The sequence below is a fragment of the Tiliqua scincoides genome, chromosome 1 (genome assembly GCF_035046505.1).
Source record: "Tiliqua scincoides isolate rTilSci1 chromosome 1, rTilSci1.hap2, whole genome shotgun sequence".
Classification (NCBI taxonomy): Eukaryota; Metazoa; Chordata; class Lepidosauria; order Squamata; family Scincidae; genus Tiliqua; species Tiliqua scincoides.
In genome coordinates, this window is record NC_089821.1 from 72,370,569 (window position 1) to 72,390,165 (window position 19,597).

Sequence of the window (19,597 nt, forward strand, 5' to 3'; positions counted from 1 at the left end):
TGGGATCTCCTAACTGAAGTTAGATGGAAGTTCTAGTCTTGCTTGCAAAAAGTCTTGGCTTACAAGATGTTGAAGGTGTTGTCAAGCATACACAGTCTACAGCCTGTAATAATCAACTTCGAGACAGAGTTTGCTAAGAGTGAGCATCCCATGTCTTCCAGAAACACAACTATATTGGCTAAAATGTGGTCAAATTTTGGGTTGAGAAACTTCCCAGGACTGGAAACTGTTGAATTGAGAAGTTGCTGCTGGAACCTGTTTTCATTTTTGAGTGGCTTGGTGAACATGGAATGTGTACAACTCTTGCTCAAGGGTATATGAGCTCACCAAGAGTATTTGCTAATCATTGTTCTGAGTTGGTTGCTTGTTTCCTGCAAACTGTCATGTGCAATTTTAACATGGAACTTGAAATCTAATTCCATGCCATGGTATAAGCGAGTGCCAGAAACATGGGCCTGCATGTATTGTCTTTCCTGCAATGTAACTCTTTGAATAAAAGTGACCAGCCATTATCTGTATTATCTGAAGTCTGTCTGCCTTTCATAAAAAGGGAACCGTATGCAGAGAGTGAGCTGAAGGTTTTAGATCATGTCTCTTCCAACAAGGTAGACTTTGGATTAATTCTTATATGTACAAAATGGTCATTGCAGGTCAAATGCTGTGAGTCAAATGCTCTCAAATGCAGGTCAAATGCTCTCATTGATTTTGGGTAGAGCATGTCTACTATGCATGTCTTATTCAGAAGTAAGTCCAATAGGGCTTACTTCCAGGAAAAGATGGATAGGATTGCAACCTTTGTTGAATACAGTGACTTGTGTGAGCAGAACTATGCCTAAGTAAACAGATCCTCCCCGCCCCCCACTGAAACTCTTCAAATGGCACTCAAATGCTGTTTGAGAGGTTCCCTTGACCGTCAGGAATGGCTTTTCAAACAGGGCTGCAGAAAGAAAGGAAAGCCCCGCTGTGCAGATGGAGTTCAGCTTATGCAAGGTTGGATCAGAGTTCAAGCCCTGTTTTTTGGGTTTTTTTTCCCCAAGGGAGGCAGTTCAAATGTCCAGCTATGGACTATCAAGTGAGGAAAGTATCAAGTGTGCATGTGAACCAATCTCCAGGCATTAAGTCTAACACAGACAAGAAATTCCAGGATGTTCCCTGTGCTGGAGTGCAAGCACAGAACTCAATGTAATGATGAAGAAACCGGAGGTGAAAGGACAGTCTTGAGAAGAGAAAGGTAGTACCACTAAAAACGTTTCATGTCCTATGAACAGCTGAGTTCATAGGACAAGATATACATTACACTCTGAAGCCTGAATGTGATGGCTGATTTGTTGTTGGTGCCACTTTGAAAAGCAAGCAGGCAATGGAAAACCAGAGGACCCTCGAGGAAGGAACAATCCCAGTAGCTTCATGATAAGTCCCACTATAGCAGGGGTGTCCAAAGTTTTTTGCAGGAGGGCCACATAATCTCTCTGACACTGTGGTGGGGGCCGGGGGGAAAAAAGAATTAATTTGCATTTAAAATTTGAATAACTTTACATATGTTTACATAAATGCATATATTAAAGATGAACTTATATGAATGAATGAAGGTCTTGTAATAGCACAAGGCCTATAAAAGGCCTTGCACAAAGCAAGGCTGGTCTTTGCTTTGCTGCCGCTACTGCATCACAGATGTGAAACAGCAAGCAGTGGAGGGAGCCCACATCATGCAAGAGGTCAAACAGTCGCCCTCACGCTGAGAGCAGTTGCGTTGAGCAAGTGTGGGCTCCAGCAAATCTCCAGAGGGGCAGAGGCTCATTGGAGACTGAGGACTCCCTGAGGGCCACATTGGGAGTCCTCAAGGGCCGCAAGTGGCCCCAGGGCCGGGGTTTGGGCACCCCTGCACTATAGTTACGAGTTCCCAGGGGGCAGGGAAGCACCCTCAGTTGTCCATGGCATCTGCTTTCAAACCAATCAGATTGCTACTTGACTGAATGCCATCCATGAATTATAGAGAATTGGTAACTCAAGAGGGGAGAAACCTGGTGCCAGGGAACAGAAGGAGAAAGTAATATAGTCACAACGCCTCAGGAACTTGTGCATTTTAGATCTCCACTTCCTTTTCCCATACTCTGCACTGGAGCTTCATTTAAACTGGGATTTGTTCCCTAGAACTAATTTTCTACCCAGGAATCCTTCTGACACACATGGAAGTAACCAGAATGCCACTGAGCCTATATAAAGTGTGCTCCAAATTAGAAAGTGCAGACTGCAGACAGACTCAGGGCACAGCATCTTTCCTTTGAGGAACTGAGCACTGCTCAAATCCATAGACTCTTTGCTGGTATCAATAACTCACATTAGCAAAGAGTCTATGGATTGGAGCAGTGCTCAATTCATCAATAAAGAGAGCTTTAGGACTACAGGACAGCTAGATAAGATCTTATGTACTATGGACGATACAGGTAAAAGTCAGGATAGCATATCTATTTCTTTTTAAAAAAACAACAGATTCTGCTCCAAAAAGTGTGATACGAGTAAATTATTCTGTGTCTGGGAACCATGCAGGGACAACAGGCTACAGAAAGAACTTGAGCCCCCAACCCCTCATATTTGGAAGTCCTCTTCAGCCATTTTCTCCTTCTGAAATGTCATTGAGCATTGCTCATATTTTCCACAATTAAGAGGTAGGAACTTGTTTTTAAAAATGAGGCAGACTTACAAAACCTTGGAATTGCTGATTTCCCAGCTGTCATAAAAATAGAACTTATCCTGTTAGTTGGAAAGTTAGCCCCCTGGACAAATCCCTTTTGCACATGCATTGTGACTTAGGGCCCACTCCTAGTCAACTTTCTAGCGCTGATGCAGCAGTGCCAATGGGGCATGTGCTGTATCCTGCAAGAAAAACATGAAGGGGTATGAAAACAAATCATTTATCATTATGAAAAAAGCCCAATTATTATTGAAGTATACAAATCTCCTGCAGGACAATTGCAACAAACACAGCATACATCCTGCATACACACAGTTCATTCTATGTAGCTAAGGGTACAATGCAGCAACATTAAAATAATTTTGACAACTGCTACATGACCAAATTGAGGGTGCAGTTCCATCCCACTGAAGCAATCATTCCAGCTTGCCATCTCTTAGACATGAGATATCCAGGTTTCATGGCATCTTTTGGGAATTTGTTGACTGATGCAGTGAAGAGGATTAAGCTTCTGGCAATAACTGCTACTGTCACATTAACTGGACGATGTTTCATGGCTATTTTTGGCTTCTAATGGAACACAAGATTCTTTGGGCTTGGTCTACTGCTTGCAGAAGAGATGCAGACAGTTTCTGAGCCTTCCAAGCAACAGCAACAAACAATTCAGGTCTGTATAGGAAGTCAATTAAAGGCTCCATGGAAGAATACAGTATTTTGAAGTTTTATTAGAAAAACAGCATTTAAAGTGTCGTTCTGCCCTCTCTCTATACCTTTTTTATTTTACACTGATTACCTGTATTTGGAGAACATTTAGACAATCAACTTTTCAAAAACTATCCCAGAATAGAAACCAAAAATGCAATCAAGGACAGTTTTAAGTCTGACTGGAATGTAAATCACTGGCTAGGATACTGCTATAAGCAGCTGGATCCAGCATCCCCCCTGACCAGAGCATAACCTGTAATTTCGTTAAAGAATTCAGCATCTTGAAAATACAGTTTTCATTTAAGATTTTTTTTTAAAGTTATTTCTAATTCCTAAGGCTGCACAAATAGGCATAAAAGTGCATGGCCAATGCCAAGGGGAATCTCAAAGACTTGGGACAGTAACCTGAATTTCCAGCATTATGGCTTCCATGTTCTTATCTAGACAGTTCTTTGTCTGTCTACAGGGTTAGTAAAGCAGAATGAAATAGAGAAAATAAGTTTACTTGGGGCCCAATCCTATCCAAATTTCCAGCACTGATGCAGCTCTGCCAACAGGGCATGCAGGGGAACAATCACAAAGCCTCTTCAAGATAAGAGAATGTTTGTGCCTTTACCTCAGGACTGCATTGTGGCTGTATCGGTGCTGGAAAGTTGGATAGGATTGTGCCCTTAATATGTGCACATGCACACACAAGTGGCATTTATTCTAACTGGTAGATTTATTTTTAGTGCAAAGCCTATGAAGCTGTGGACACCACCTCAACACATGAAATGTATGCATCTATGGTGGAAAGGAGGGTTGAGGGCAAAATGGGCCTAGTGGCTAGTGACTCACACTCCATTCTGCTCACCCTTCTACTGAGGAGACTAGGATTTACTGCAGGATTAAGTAGTCTCTGTGTTGCTGCCACCCAAGGCTAGGGAGCCCAGACAAATGAGGGTGCATTGGGGAAGCATATTTTGGTACTCCAAAATCCAGTTGGACCCCTCTTCAGAAGTAAAATAGTAGTAGGAGATAGTATGAAACATGGCAAACCTGGTCACTGTCAAGTGTTTCCAGAAGTCTGGTCCCTACGCTCACACAGTAGGTAGGTGTATCTTTTGCAAAGCACCATCTGCTTTCAACAACAGACTCCAACACACCTAAGCATCCTTATGCATGACCTTAAAAATCGAACTAGGGTTGATTAGGTCATCTGATTGGGCCCTTGATGGCTACCTAAGCATACCTACCTGCCCTCCAATATGGTAAGGTGGGCATGAATACTGAATTGGCTGCTGCACGCCAGTCCTAAGAGGTGGGTTGGCTAGGGCCTGCTGTTCTTGGGGAAGCCAGACAACTGAGAATCCACAGAACTTGTCTGCTGGGCTTGTGGGCTTTGTGCCATGGTGCTAATTTTTTAAACCATTTCAGGGACACATTCCAGAACAGTGGCTATTGCATTAGGATGACTCAGCAGGCTTTTAAGGAGGCTGAGGCATCTCTAAAGCTTTTGAGGAATTAGAAGAGTACAAAACAGGGGGAGGGGACGAATCAGGTATTTTCGACATGGTACCCAACTATTATACCAGAAGTTGCTATGCGCTCATCTTGCTAGTCAATAACATTTAGCCCAAGTAATCTGAGAGTATCTGACAAGCAAGTGCATGAATTCAGAGCCATTTGCATGCTTCAAACAGGCCATTCTGGGTTACATGGCATTTACCTGGCAATAAGGTTAATGAAAAAATACAGTGAAATACGCATGCCAACATGATGCTATACTCTTATCAATTGTTCTAAAAATAAAGCTTTCCCTTCCCTCCCCCCCAAAGTAGAAAATACCTCCCCTGGTTTATCTATATAGCTTGTTTATGTATCTTGATTGGTGTAAGAGAAAGGAGTGCTTGTTCCAACCTTTTTCCAAGTTTTTGGAAAGAGGAAGCAGACTAGCAACAAATACTGGAAGCCCTTATTTTTCAGGTGCTTATTTTGCTTTGCTATGTTAGGAACACCACCCACCTTCCCACTGCACTCCTTGGACCTGTGCAGCTTTGGTGCTGCCTATTCCTTGACATAGGATAGGAATTGCCACGCACTTAAGTTCACCACCATACATCCACCATTTCTGAAGCTCCTTATGGGCAAAACATCAGAGTTCCTTTCTAATCTAAAGGAAAGTGCAATATTGCCCCTCAATGGCAAAAACAAAGTTTTCTGGGGCTAAATTGTCTACCACATTCCTCCCTGCCCTCATTCCAAGACACTGTTAAGTCAAAGAAGATCCAGATTCATTTGCCTTATTTTTTATTCAAGTTACAAAACAGAAGCAGTAGGTAAAGTTCATTCAAGGCAGGGATGGAAAAACAAGGCTGTTATAAAACTGGGAGCCGCTGTAAGAGCAAAAGCAGTTCATGTAGAGAGGGAAGAGTAAAGACACTCTTGGCATGGCCAGGCCAGCCATCAGCAAAGGAAAAGTTTCCTACCCAAAGCAGCAGCAAGTACTGATGCTAAGGGATCACTTGCTCCCAGTCTTGTGCAACTGACAGCCTGAATGATTTCCCCCCTCCCCACCCCTCCTTTTTGTTTGCTTCTTCAGTTTAGTGGGCAGAGGAGAAGCTGCCATTATAGGTTGCTTAATGGCTCCGTGGCCAAGGCAGATGTCAACAAAAGGGACAGATTCAAGGTGATGAACTGGATGCACTTAATCTGGTAGCAAAGGAAGGAAAAGATAAAGAGCACGAGAGCCCTTGCGCTTTGCAGCCTTTAAGCTTTCTAGTGCTGGCAAGCAAGGCTGAAGTACCTGCAGCCTTTACTAGCTGCCTGAAAAAGCTCTTGGTCCCTGTGCCATTCGGTACATCCCAGGCTTAACTCTAAACTAACCAGAGACATTGGCTGCAACAAAGTGAAAGGCCACATGGCTAGCTGGTCCTAAGCCATGGCACCCACACAACAACACTTCCTCCCTGGCATAGTTTAAATGGTAGAGGAATGTTTTGGCAACATTCTGGATTCTACTGACAAGGAAGTAAGTGGAGGTGGAACATTTGTCATTGGCTCAAATACAGTCACAGAGGCAGGGACTGTTTGAATGCATGGCCCAAAGAATGCAATCCAGAAGTCCCTGCCTTGACATACCAGGAACAATCCTTTTAAGTAGCTGAGGACATATTATGTTTCCATTCCCCTCCCAATCCCCCAAAGAGTTAAAACTCTGGGAGCCCCAGCCACAATGGCTGAACTTAGAGAGAACGGATAAAGGGGCCCCACTTTCAAAAACATAGTTCCCACTTGGAACGAGGGAGATGGGACTCCTCTGCTTACAGAAGCCCAGTGCAGCTCAAAAGGTACTCCTAAGAAGGTCAAATGACCAGACGAGCCTTTATTGAACTTACATGTAAACGCTGGACAACAAAGAAGCTGAGGAATACTTCCCAAGCCTGCCACATTGAACCAGACAGGGAGAGGTGCTATTGGCAGCAGCACTGCCCAGCTTGGTGCTCAATGGTCATCACAACAAAGCCCACCCTAAAAGAGGGCTTATCAGTCCCAACTGTATTTGCTGGTGTCATAATCCTCAGAGGCATGGTGAGAAGTTGCTATAGAATGGGCCAGCAGTCCAGGTGGCTATTGACAGTCCAAAAAGCTGCCCACGCATGCCTGACAGGATCTGGAAGAGGTCATTGGTTCCTGGCTCTCTGTAAACCTGAGCTGTTTCCTCCTGGGTTCTGCCACCTCCTCGGCTGTCACTGTGGAGGAAGGGGGATGCCCCTGGGGTCGGTGACTTGGCCTTCCTGTAGATTCTTGACCAGCTGCGCCAGCCAACGCTTGGTGGTGGTGTCATCTTTCAGAACCTGGGCAAAAGTGGTGTCTTTCAGCTGGTCAGGAAGGCACTGCCTGAGGGCTTCCCGTGCCCTACATCAGGAGACAAGAAAGAGGCAGGCCAACAAATAAACTCACATGGACACAGGGGAGCAAGTCCCCCTCCTGAATACCTGCTGCTAAACCCATTGCTGTCCTCTACAGAAAGGCTTCCACAGAACCCCCTATACCCAAGTCTATATGCCCGATCCTTTCCATCTCACCCACAGATGTTTTTGAACATACTACAAAGAAAGCCTAATGATTTGTCTATAGAGAAAAGGGCTTGCAGTTGGCTGAATAAATGAAGACATGTTTGGAGTTTAGAAAAGAGTGGGGGGAGAAGAAAAATGAAGCAATTCTCTATCATGCTGTCGCTTCACTCTCCTGAGCTGAGTGAAAGAGTGGTGTCTCACTGATTTCACCAGAGGATCGTATATTCTCTGCTTATAACACTGGATTCTACTTGAACTTGCTTCAGTCTCCAAAATCACCAAGGAATTCAGAAGAACCCAATTAGACTGTAAGTTGATGATACAGTTAGCTAATTCCATTTCACATTTGCTCAGGAGATGCAGAAGGATCACGATCCTCACCTTGGCACCACGAAGTGTAATTGTCTAGTACCAGAGAGCAACACTGACTCCCCCATCCCCACCAAGAAACCCCAAAAAACTTCTAAGGTGTCTACCTTGGATTATCAGAAAGGCGAAGGTAACAACGGACCACATGTTTCAGTAGCCTGGCAGAAGGCTCCTTGGAAAGTTGCAGAACCATTTTACCCTGGGTTAAAAACATGACAGAGAAGTTGGAAAGGAATTTGTTGCAGGTAATATACATGAAGGCTGCCTTCACTGACATTCTTCCTTTGTCACCGTCCCCCATCAAATTTTCCTGCACTCCAAATATGCACAAGGTACTAGCAAGAACAGAGGCAAGAATCTGTAATTCCCCAAAAGTGTGCTTCTACCTCTGTGTACTAACTCAGTGCCCTAGACATAAGGAACCAAGTTTGGAATCTGGAAGAGTGGAATCAATTTGTTTTACTAATGATCTCCTTGATCCATGTCCATGAAGATTCAGAAGATTGCCTCATCTCTCCCAGGGGCTGGGAGAAGAGACTGCAAGACACAAAAGTGTTTAAAATGCAGCAAGCTGAGCCCTCAGAATACATTACTCAATCTACCATGCCAAAGCCCAATACACTTAACTTTTAGCACACAATTCTACAGATGCCAAGGACCAACCGGCAATCTGATACCAAAATTGAGGCCAACAACTCAATGCAGTCATATGTCTAAGCAGGCAAGATCTGCAAACAAAAGCTGGGACTCCCTGAAGTTTTCACAGCAGCAGAAGACACAAACCATTTTAAAGCACCTAGTTTCTCAGAAGAGAGAGGTGCTGCAACGAAAGCTTAAATCTTGTGCTGTTTTGTTTGCGCCTGGTTACTCCTTCCTGGTTACTCCTTCTACTCTTGTAGAACTGATCCTCTACGCTAGGGGTCTTTAAACTTTTAGGTCATATCTGGCATAAATTTTAAATATAAAATTTAAATAAATACATTAGAAAGTCTCAGAAAGCCTAAGGCCTTCAGAAAGCCCAAAAACATCACTTCTGGTTTTTCAGGAAAACCAGGAAGTGATATTTTTAGACCTTTAGAAGGCATTCTGAGGGGAGACATAGGGCCAACCTGGCCCTTAGAACACCCTCCAAATGCAACTGCAGCACAGCTCTGATTACATTCGGTTGAGTAGGCCAGGGGTCCAGCGGCTTGCCACAGGCCAGACAGAGGCTTGTCGTAGGTCACATCTGGCCCTTTCGCTGGGTTTGGAGACCCCTGCCCTACACTAACAAATTAGGTCATGCAAGTTTTATAAAATATATCTAAATTTTTAAAAATCATCTTTTTAATCATCTTAGCAGCAGAAAGCACAAGCTACTAAAAAGCAAGCTGACTGGCTCAAGTGCACAGCTCATCTCTGGCATGGCTCACCACATGAAATTCTTTTCAGTAACAGCTGTTGTATACTCCTCAACTCCTGAAGAACTTGTACACTACCCAGACAAGGAGTGTTTGTCAATTAGCCACACTTAGTTTAGTTGCCTGAAAACAGTGGCTACATTCAACTAACAAGTTCTTTGCAAAAACAGCTTGCTTACCAATATCATTGCAACATGAGAAAATCTCTCGTAAGTCTGACAGATGTAAGCCAATCCCGTATCATCCAATAAGATCTTCTGTAAAATAAAAGTAGCAACCTGAAAAACAGAAGAAGGGCAAGGTTGACTAAGTGCTTGAGTTGCACAAGTGCAGAGTGTAGATGGATCTCCACATTCTGATCGCACCACCAAAAACTCAGGGTCAAACCAGAAGATTAAAAGGATTGGTTGGATAACAGTTAAGCCTAAGAGAGGAGACTTTTGCCACTATGTAACCAAACACGTGCCTCATGTAACACAGTGAAACAAGAAACAGAGGGTACTGCAACTAAATATTTTCCCCAGTGTCAGAGATAAGTAGCAACTAAAGCCTTATTGGTCAGATAGAAAAATTAAAAGGGGGGCAGGATAAAGAGGTTTCAACTATGCAGGCAAACAGCAGTATAACAACCACTCAGAAAAGTTACTGGCCATTTAAGGGTGGCAAATGCCTAAAAGATGCAACTAATCTAAGGGACACAGCATGAAAACTACCTAGGAGTTCATGAAGTACACACTATCACAGGTTTTATCCCCAAACAGAGATTATACCTATGCAACAACTGTTCCTGTTGAAATAGGTGCTACGTTAAAAGTTTGGTTTAGAAATTGTTCTGTGATCACATGCTTTGACAAGGAGTATAAAAGCATCTTGGAGGGAAAAGCAGTACACCAAGGAAACTGACATCTGTTATGCAACTTTGCTCTCAAAGCAGTGTTTTTCCTCTCAGGGGAGTGACTGAAGATGTACCCACTTCAAATAGTCATGAATCACTCTGCATCTTTTCAGATCATGACCATTTGAAGTGGATACTGCAAACTCTGCAAACTCCCAAGAAAAAAAAAGCAAACTAAACTTGTATGCCAAACAGGTCTGCTGCATGCAGGAACATTATGTACAGGATGCACTGGAAAGTAAAGAGAAAATTGCCAAGAGGCCAGAACCACTTCATTATACTAAAAGCAATACCGTTTTGGAAAGTTCACTGCCAGATTCCATGATGCGTAAGCACAAAGGGATAATTTCCGTTGTCAGTAAAAAGTTTATTACTTCTTGCTCATCTGTCTTCACCAGAGCCCCTTAAAAAAAAAAGAACAAAACCCCAAGGAAAAGCTTTGCAAAATCTGGCAAATTTCCAATACAATCAGAATGAAAAACTCAGTCAATATTACTAATTCCATAACAAAGGGTTTTGCTCCAAATCTTAGTTCTTATTTAAATGGTTATGTACTGTCTGGGCAGAAAACAGGCACCAACCTAATTTTCCTACTAATGTTCAGTGGGCTAGCCTTCCCGGCACAGAGCCTGAAGACAAGATGGAAACTGACTAGGCTGAGTGTAGGCCTGAGCTCCTGATGATGCAGAACTTTTTTTTTTTTTAAATTAAGGCAGCATTTGCCCTTCATTAACCAATTTTTTTCCCCCTGCATAAATTCTTTCCTCAGTTACTAAAATGCTGAAGCTCTGTTTATTCAGCCAGAGACTCTAGCACATACTCAAGATAGTAACTTGTCATCCACTACAAGTTATGACTTCTCTATAAAAATGCCTGGGTTTTAGAATAGTGTTGAATCATCTTTGAAGAGACCCTGCTATGAATTCCTTACAGATCTCCCATTAAAGTAGATACTGTATCTTAAAAGTCACGAATGAGCTGACAGAGAGTAATGCTCTCAAGTATACAGGACATAAAAATCTCTTCATAACCTGGTCAACACCAGCAACTTGAATTGAACTGGGACCTAGTTACTGAACTGGTCAGATAGGCTTCACTTCCCTGTGTTTGTTAAAAGGCAGTATGTTGCAGTATACACCAGGTGATATTACCAAACATACTTGAAGAATAACCCAACATAAAGAATGCTGAAATAACATGCATTACAGAAGTATGGTTGGCGGTAAGATCCTTCAGCACTTAGAAGGTCCTGGTCAGCATATTACATATATAAGAAGTTCTGCCCACTGCTTAATTTAAGCACACTTCAGTTGTGTACTTTGACAGGTTGGGCTCATACTGTCAACAGTAGGCAGTTCCAACTTCTGCAAAGGGCCAAATTTCTAATTCTAACCACTTCCATTCTGTCCCAATTTAATTTAAAAAATAAGTGCTGGACACAAGTTAGAGGGAAAAACTAGCCAATTTTACAACAGAACAGAAACTTGTGTATCAATCGTTCTTACTGACAACTTCTGACTGAATATTCACTTCTGCCATATGTATTTCTCAGAAGCCTGGTTGTGCGGAACAGTATAGAACCATAACACGGAAAATTTTCAAACACTGACAGCCTGCTACATATATAGAGAATTTCAGAACTCCCTGTTTCACAACATGCAACCCACATCTCAAAAGAACACATACTAGATCAAGATTGTGCCCTTTGCTGGTCTTCCCATGGATTAACTCAAACATCCTGTTTTTCAAAAGTGAGCTCTTACTAGTTCCAACATCAGAGTATCTGCTTACCAATTACTCCAAGGCTGGTGAGTCGTAGGTACTCAAAAGGACGAGTCTTACTGACAGTGTGCAAGAAAGGATATAAGAAGAGAGGGATGTGAGCAGCAAGGAAGGCTGACCTAAACAAAGGGGAAAACACATTTGTTCTTTTGTCAACCACTGATGAGACACAATCTGCTAATGTAATAGTCTAGAGCTATTAAAGATCTACATAGATGGTAATGCTCCACACACCAAGGAAATGTGCAGTTATGAAATCTTTAGACTACTATATGCAAAGTCTTGGGTCATGGACAGACTTAGAGGAAAATGCCTTGGAGCTGGGGAGGTGGACACAAATGCACAACAACTGTATATTCCGTGTTTGGAACCTCAGCTTCTCTGCTTGAGGCAATGATATTAATCAGTTCTACAAGATCAGTTCTACAAGATGAGATGAAGATTAACTATGGCATTCATTGTGATGCAAAGATCTCCAAGTCTCATGGTGTTGCACAAGGGTAATACTGGGCAAAGCAGTAAAGGTTACATTTTACCACTTTCTTGGAGGGAAGAAGTCAGATTCTTACTCTTGAATAGCAATTATTTACTCAGTGTATGCGCACTGTCCTATGACCACTATCTCGTAAGTCTGATATAGACAGTAATGGCAGTGCAGGAACACAATGCTGACTTTAAAACTTATTCATTCAAGATCAAGTTGCAGATCAAGTTCCTTCTGTATCTCCACCAACAAGGAATACTGAAGATGTCTCTTCATTCACCTGCTGTTTAGTTTTTGCAAATTTAAACCCCTTTTCGCCCAGTCCACAGGTGTAGTACACATTTGATCCCTGTTGGATATCTGCAACATTGAGCTAAAATGGTCTAACTGTTATTTGGGATATCAAAACTATGCACACTTACACAGTTACCATCTAGGGAGCTCTTTCGGGCATGACTAGTACAATTTTTTTCCCTTCAACAGCAAGATCCCGTACTGATTTTAAAATCACCCCAGGTATCAAGAATGATTTAACGTGAGTGGTTTATAAAAATCAAAATATGTAAAAGCTCCACCAGGTGCAGAGAACTAGCATGAGGTTATCTAGATTGAGACCATGACCTAAAATGGAGTCCAGATTACGAGGCACATGTTCTCAGAGTATATGGATGTGAAAATAAAACTGGCACATATAGAAATCAATATAATCAGGTTCCTGCATGAGGGTCCTGAATGGGTAATATGGATGCCTTACTCAAAAACCATTATTTGCTCTGCCAATAAGGTGCAATAGCAACAAGAGTCAATCTTTTCTCCAATCTCAGATATATACCTTGCTAGTACAATACAACTTTTCCACAGAACCAACATGTAGAGTTTACATACCTGGTTTCAGGATGTGATGCAACACACTGCAAAAGTGCAAGAGCATTACAGACTCTGTTGGACTGATGAGCTGTCAAGGTTGGCGGATTTATAGATGGGTAGATATTTACAATTTCCTAAGAAATAAAACCAGAAAGTATTTGAATGGAAAAGCTTTCACACAATTAAACAACCTTCAATACCAAAGATTTGTCAAACCCTCCCACTAATCCTTATGACTAGTGAGTCATCCTTATGAATGAGACGTTAATTTCACTAACAGAATTTTCAACTAGGCTGCCCACAAATTATCAGCACAGATGCAAGAACCCAAAGAATAATGACATGACAGGTGCCCATTCACTTAGAACCACAATATTTAATGTGCAAGTTAATGCACATTAACTTGGATGGTTCAAGTTTTCTACTGCCACCTTCCAGCATTGATAGATGCATTTTTACTAGGCCAAGTGAAATTTCAAGTCCTGACACACTACAAAAAAAAAACAAGGAACTTAGATGTTCTACCCACCTGTAAAAGAGCTGCTATTGTGCCAAATGAGTGCCATAGCATTGGAGCAAGATCAGGGACAGACTCTCGCTTTTTACTCAGCTCCAGTAATGCATTCTCACGTGTCTCGGGACTGGAAAGCTCATTGATCCACTGATAAATCTTCTCTCGATCAACCTGAGCCAGTGCCGTTGGCACAGGCTTCAAACAGAAACAAAAGATTTCCGTAAACATCTTTGGATCCATTTGAACCAAAATGACAATCGACAGGTAATTAATACTGTTTCAGAATAAGCTTCAAGGACAAACAAGAGTGATCAGCAGGCAATTCCAAGAAAATAGGAATAGAATTAACAGCATAATTCTCATTCAGAGGGCAGACTAATTGTATTAGTGGGACTTATCACAGGTAAGTACGCAAAGGACTGCAGCCTAAGTAAGCATAGGGTCGAAAACTTAACATAAACACAGTATCAGCACTGGAGAAAAAATACTTCACAGTGGCAGAAAAACAAAGGCACCAAGCTACATTCAAATACCAGATGATACCACTCTAGAGAGCCTATAAAATACAATAGATACATGGTAAAATTCTTATCACTCAACAGAATTATACAGATGACTGAGTTTACTTACCCTAGAGAACTTTGGTCATCTGTATGGCCTCAATGCTATTATTCTGTATGCCAGTGGTTCTCAAACTTTGAGGGACCTTTACTCCCTCAGTAAGTTCTTGCAGCAGGCTACAGGAGGTGCAGGAAGCCCTGCACAGCCATGCACAGCGCTCCCTGAAGCTTGGAACGTTCGCTAAAAGTGGGCGCAAAGCATTTCCTGCAAAATGGAAGTGCTTTGCACCCACTTTTAGTGAAAGTTCCAAGCTTCAGGGAGCGCTGTGCAAGGCTGCTCGCACCTCCTGTAGCTGCTGCTGCCCTGCCTTCTGAAAATAAGTGCAAAGCACCCCCCCTTGCCTCCCTTAGTGACACGATCCTGGGGATTGTCTCACTGCCTCCCTCCCCTTCCCCTTAAAGGGATGGGGGAAGCGTTATACGAACTGGTGGGTCGAACTGGTGAGAACCACTGCTGGATGCCATATGGAAGCCATACAGATGACCAAACTTCTCTAGGGTAAGTAAACTCAGTCATCTGTATAATTCTGTATAATTCATACGGTGTGTGGGTTTTTAGATAGTGTTCAGTTATAGTTCGTGAATACCCTCCCACCTGAACAGTCAGGTACCTGGTTCATCCCCTAGTAGGATAAGCTGTCAGGTGGGAGGAAAGATTCACCTCACTCTAAAGAGGATTTTGGATTATGACAGGCAGATGGTACTATAACACTTCCTGTCTATCAAACCAAGTTTAGAACAAGATACCAGTAACTGAGAAAACCTGGGACAGGTTACGAGTCAAATTAAAACTGTTTTATGCTGCAGAAGAGAAGTTTTAGAGATATAAAAAATGACCACAGAAAAAACAAATGAAAGCTACACATTAGCCTCATCCAGTATTAAGCAGCAATCCAGATTATACAACATATGCACATAAGTCTCTTGTGTATGGCTCCAGGGCTGATATCATAGTGAAAGAAATCCTCAGTGCTACATTCCTGACTTGCTCACACTTTCCTCTTGTTCTGGGACCCTACAAATGTCCTTTACCTTTGAGGGCTGCTGCTGTACGGAAGTACAATTGCTCCTTCCTGTAAGAGATTTTCATTAGTTGGCTGACCAACTAAGAGAAGATTGACAATGGCTGTACAACAGGATGGTTAATAACTGAAGAATTCACCCTGCTTGTGTAGTACGTCAAAGGCAGGGTAAGACAACAAGAGACATAGCAGAAGTTACAGCCATGCATCCTTCACATCAACAAGGAAAAGATTGTTATGACAATATAGGCACCCTGCTTGGCAATGTAACAACAGAGGTAACAACAATGTAACAACAGAGGGAATCAAAGAAAAATAGAGTATAAAAAAATGTATTTGCAGGGCAACTGCTACCCATATTTGCAGCATTCTATTGTACAGTTAATGAAAGTTGCAATCATTCCCTGTTTCACTTGCCTTTGAAACATGGAAAAGTACATTGCTAAAATATTCTGTATAGTTATGTTGCCTCATTTATTTTCTGGATAAAAAAATTTTTTAAATCATTTTCCAGTGACAAAAGAGGTACAAACATCCATATTTGAACTAAGACCAATTATTACAACTGTCTAAACCTGTAAATCATCTGTCCACCATTTGAGATAGCAGATTTAGAGCCCAATCCTGAGCTCGGTGCTCCAGCTTTCTGCCGGGGCCCATTGTTGCAAACATACCATAAGGCATGCCTGCAAGGTTTACCGCCAGGCTAGTTCCTGTGCTAGCCCAGCACTGGCTAGCGCTGGGCTAGCGCCAGGCAGGCGCCTGTCCTCCACTGCTCGGCAGTCTCACGGACCACTGATCAGCAGCACAGTTAGCGGGGGTGGAGAGGAGGCATTCCGAGGAGGGGGGAGGCAGGCAGAGGGCGGAGAGAGGACGGGGAGGAGGCATGCCGGGGAGATGGAGAAAGGGCAGACGGGAAACGTGACGGGGGAGGGAGGGAGGCGGGTCCCGTGGAGTTTGGCATCCACCAGATCCAAAGCGTCTGTGCGGGACTCAGCGCCCTACACGAACACCTTTACCTTACCTCCGGTCTTTTAGTTGGTGATAAAGTTGCGGGGCTGCTTCCCTTACCTGGGAGAAGGGGACAAAAATTCCCTTCTCCTGAGGCGCCACCCGCAGCAGGATGCAGCGGGAACCTTTCTCAGCACTGCTGCAGCCACGTGTGCCGGGCAGCTCAGGATTGGGCTGTTACTCAACTCTACAACTCATATAGGAAAAGGCCTAAATATTAGGACAGAAGAATATCCCTGGTAGAGCTACTGCATATGCGCTGATGTTTCAGAATGTGCTAACAAAGGCCAGAACTAAATCTGACAAAGAATGTGGGGTTGTTGCCAAAGAAGATGGCAAGTACCTATTGAATTCTTCCTAAGCTGCCTTATAACATGAAATAATGGAAACACTGAAATGCACTTCCTTGCCACACCTCCTCCCCCCAAAGCTCTGTGGGCTATTAAGCAGAAAGTGAAACACAATGGGTCTGCCTTTTTGGCAGTGGCTTCATGTTCTCTGTTACACACCCTGGTTCAACAAAGTTGATGATGTATTTATAAGGGACAATTTTCACTGGGCAAACCTGTAGTTTTTGTAACTGAGTTAAATAATATAATCAAGATCAGTCTAGTAAATAAAGTTATTTATAAATCTTGGCCTTTCAGGAAGCATTGCAGTCTTGGGAATATTCAAATGCTTCTAGGAAGTGCTCAGATGCTAAATCCTAGAAGAAAGCAGATAGGGTGGAGAGAGTACATTCAAGTTTTTCCCCCCAGCTTCATTTTAATTCTATTTAGAATGAATTTCATTTAAAAAGCCTTGTTTCCTAGGTGAAATGGAAGCTTCTCTCAATTCATTGATCAGACAGAAAGGATTAAGGGCAATAAGGACCCTGCTAAGCAATTGTTTTTGGCTCAAAAAAAAATCCACTGCTTGATAAGACTACAGATTGCTGAAGAAAACTTCACTGCCTTGTATCATGTGCCTTTAATCCCTAATGCTAATTGGGTGAAAGAAGGTTGTAACCAAGTTAGAATGCTTGGTTTCTCTATGTATAAGATAGGGGGAAGGGAGAGCCCACCTTCGATCATTAATGTAATCTCAGTATAGGGTACCTCTGCAATGTAGTTTCCCAAAGAACTGCTACTTTGTCAGTACCATTCCAGACTGTGTGTCAGTAAATATTGCTTATGCAGGATTCTCCTTTTCTAACTATGGCATCACCTCTCTAAGGCATTATGCGCACCCCTGGATCTTCAAGGTTCTGTTCAACAGCTGTTCCTCAATGCTAGTTCCCTATTTTTCCTAGATTTCTTGACCCTACTTGATTTTTATAAACCCATAAAAACGCTTAGGCTACAAATGGTTACAGTCTGAAAAAGCTGACAACACCTTGGTCAATAAGTCCTGACAATTACATGAGTATGACAGGTGAAGATTCATTCAGTTTAAAATAAGATTGGAAGGGTGGGATAAAAGGGATAGGAATAGAAAAGTAATGGCAACACACACAGTGGGAATACGGAAGGAAGACATTATAAAGATGCGCAAGAAATTGTCAAATAAGAAAACTGAGAAAAGGCAATGAAGGAACAGGATTGGAGCCCTACAGTTAGCTTACAAGATGAGCCTTGCATCGCAAGGGGTGCCTGCATCCCTGGTTTCTTTTGCTACCTCTTCTTATGTCATCTTGCATCTTATGTCAGATGCAAGGGAGGGCACCAGGATGCAGGTCTCTTGTTATCTGGTGTTCTCCCTGGGGCATCTGGTGGGCCGCTGTGAGATACAGGAAACTGGACTAGATGGGTCTATGGTGTGATCCAGTGGGGCTGTTCTTATGTTCTTCCCAACTTCTTCACCTAGCACCATTTCCACTCCCAGATATTGCTAACCATGTGTGCATATTTCTATAATGTTTACTTATTACAACAATCTTATAAGTCACATTGCTGTTAAGTTACGGTACTTAAAATCACACACCACTATCAGTCTGTTTTGCCCTACCAAAAAACAAACATTCTATAGCTATGAATGTTCTAAAAAGGAAGTCTCATTAAGCTCTGCAGAACTTACTTCGATGCAAACTTATTTAGGAACGGGGCTCACAAGGGTAACTTATGGAGAAGCTGCTCAGCAATCATTAACCTGTTTTTGGTTAATGTTTTTTGGGACCCACATTTGGTCCCTGTTGCGTTTATACAACATTGGACAGAAATGGGCGTTTAACTCCAGCACGAAACCACTGAAGGCACAAACTTGATGTGGCCCCATTGAGAGGCACTGGAATGAGTGGCTGTGATGTGCACGGCAACACAAGGGCCTGTTAGCACATAGATCTACAGTATATGTGCAAATGCAAGCAAGCATAAACCCAGCCACTACTTAAGAGCCCAATCCTATGCATGGCTACTCAGAAGTAAGTCCCATTCTAGTCAATGGGGCTTACTCCCAGATAAGCGTGGATGGCATGGCAGTTGGAGAGCTCAGTCCTCTACATGTCTACCCAGAAGTAAGTCCCATGCTAATCAATGGGGCTTACTCTCAGGTAAGTGTGGATAGGAGTGCAGCCTTAGAGCCCAGTCCTATGCACGGTCACTCAGAAGTAAGCCCCATTCTAGTCAACGGGGCTTACTCTCCTGTAAGGGGCTGCACCGAATCGAGCCCTGCTTCGAAGCGCGTGCCAGACACGGGCAACTCGAGGCCCGCGCAGGGAGACGGCCTTCCTGGACACGGGAGGAGCGCCTGCTCCATCTACTCTGCCCCCCACCAGGGGAGGGGGGCGGTTCCGGGCTCCTCAGGCGGCCCCCCCCGCTGGGACACGCAGCCACCGCCAGGCCTCACCGCAGCCGTCGCCAAGCTGTGCATGGTCGGAGCTCCCCCGCGGGACGGCGCTCAGGAGGCCGCTTCTCCCTCTGCCGCCGCCATCATGGATCCGGCAAGAGGCCGCCGCCGCCTCCCCCTCCTTGTGGTGAGGCCGCTGCCGCGACCTCTGACCTCTCTCTGGACATAAGCAGTAGGCCCTGAGGAGACCAGACGGCGCACATGCGCCTTGCGGACCTCTGCGGCGCATGCGCGAGTCGCCCACCCGAGCGCCGTCACTTGGCCTGGCGATGGCGACGTCGCCGTGATGACGTAGAAGCTCCTTCACACTCCTCTCGCCCCGCCCCTTCCCTCACGCAGTTTTTTTAAACTTTTT

The 19,597-nt window shown here is 43.5% G+C and overlaps 1 protein-coding gene across 1 annotated transcript; it reads right to left on the minus strand.

The window, feature by feature from the left end:
- Positions 1-5,669: 5,669 nt before the first annotated feature.
- On the minus strand, positions 5,670-19,456 carry CNOT9 (CCR4-NOT transcription complex subunit 9). The gene is made up of 8 exons (XM_066632000.1): positions 19,243-19,456; positions 13,782-13,961; positions 13,271-13,386; positions 11,911-12,020; positions 10,413-10,522; positions 9,404-9,502; positions 7,932-8,023; positions 5,670-7,294 (listed from the first exon to the last, which is right to left on the minus strand). The coding sequence occupies exons 1-8, from the start codon at positions 19,264-19,266 to the stop codon at positions 7,126-7,128; spliced, it is 900 nt and encodes a 299-aa protein (XP_066488097.1). The 5' UTR covers positions 19,267-19,456; the 3' UTR covers positions 5,670-7,125.
- Positions 19,457-19,597: the final 141 nt, after the last annotated feature.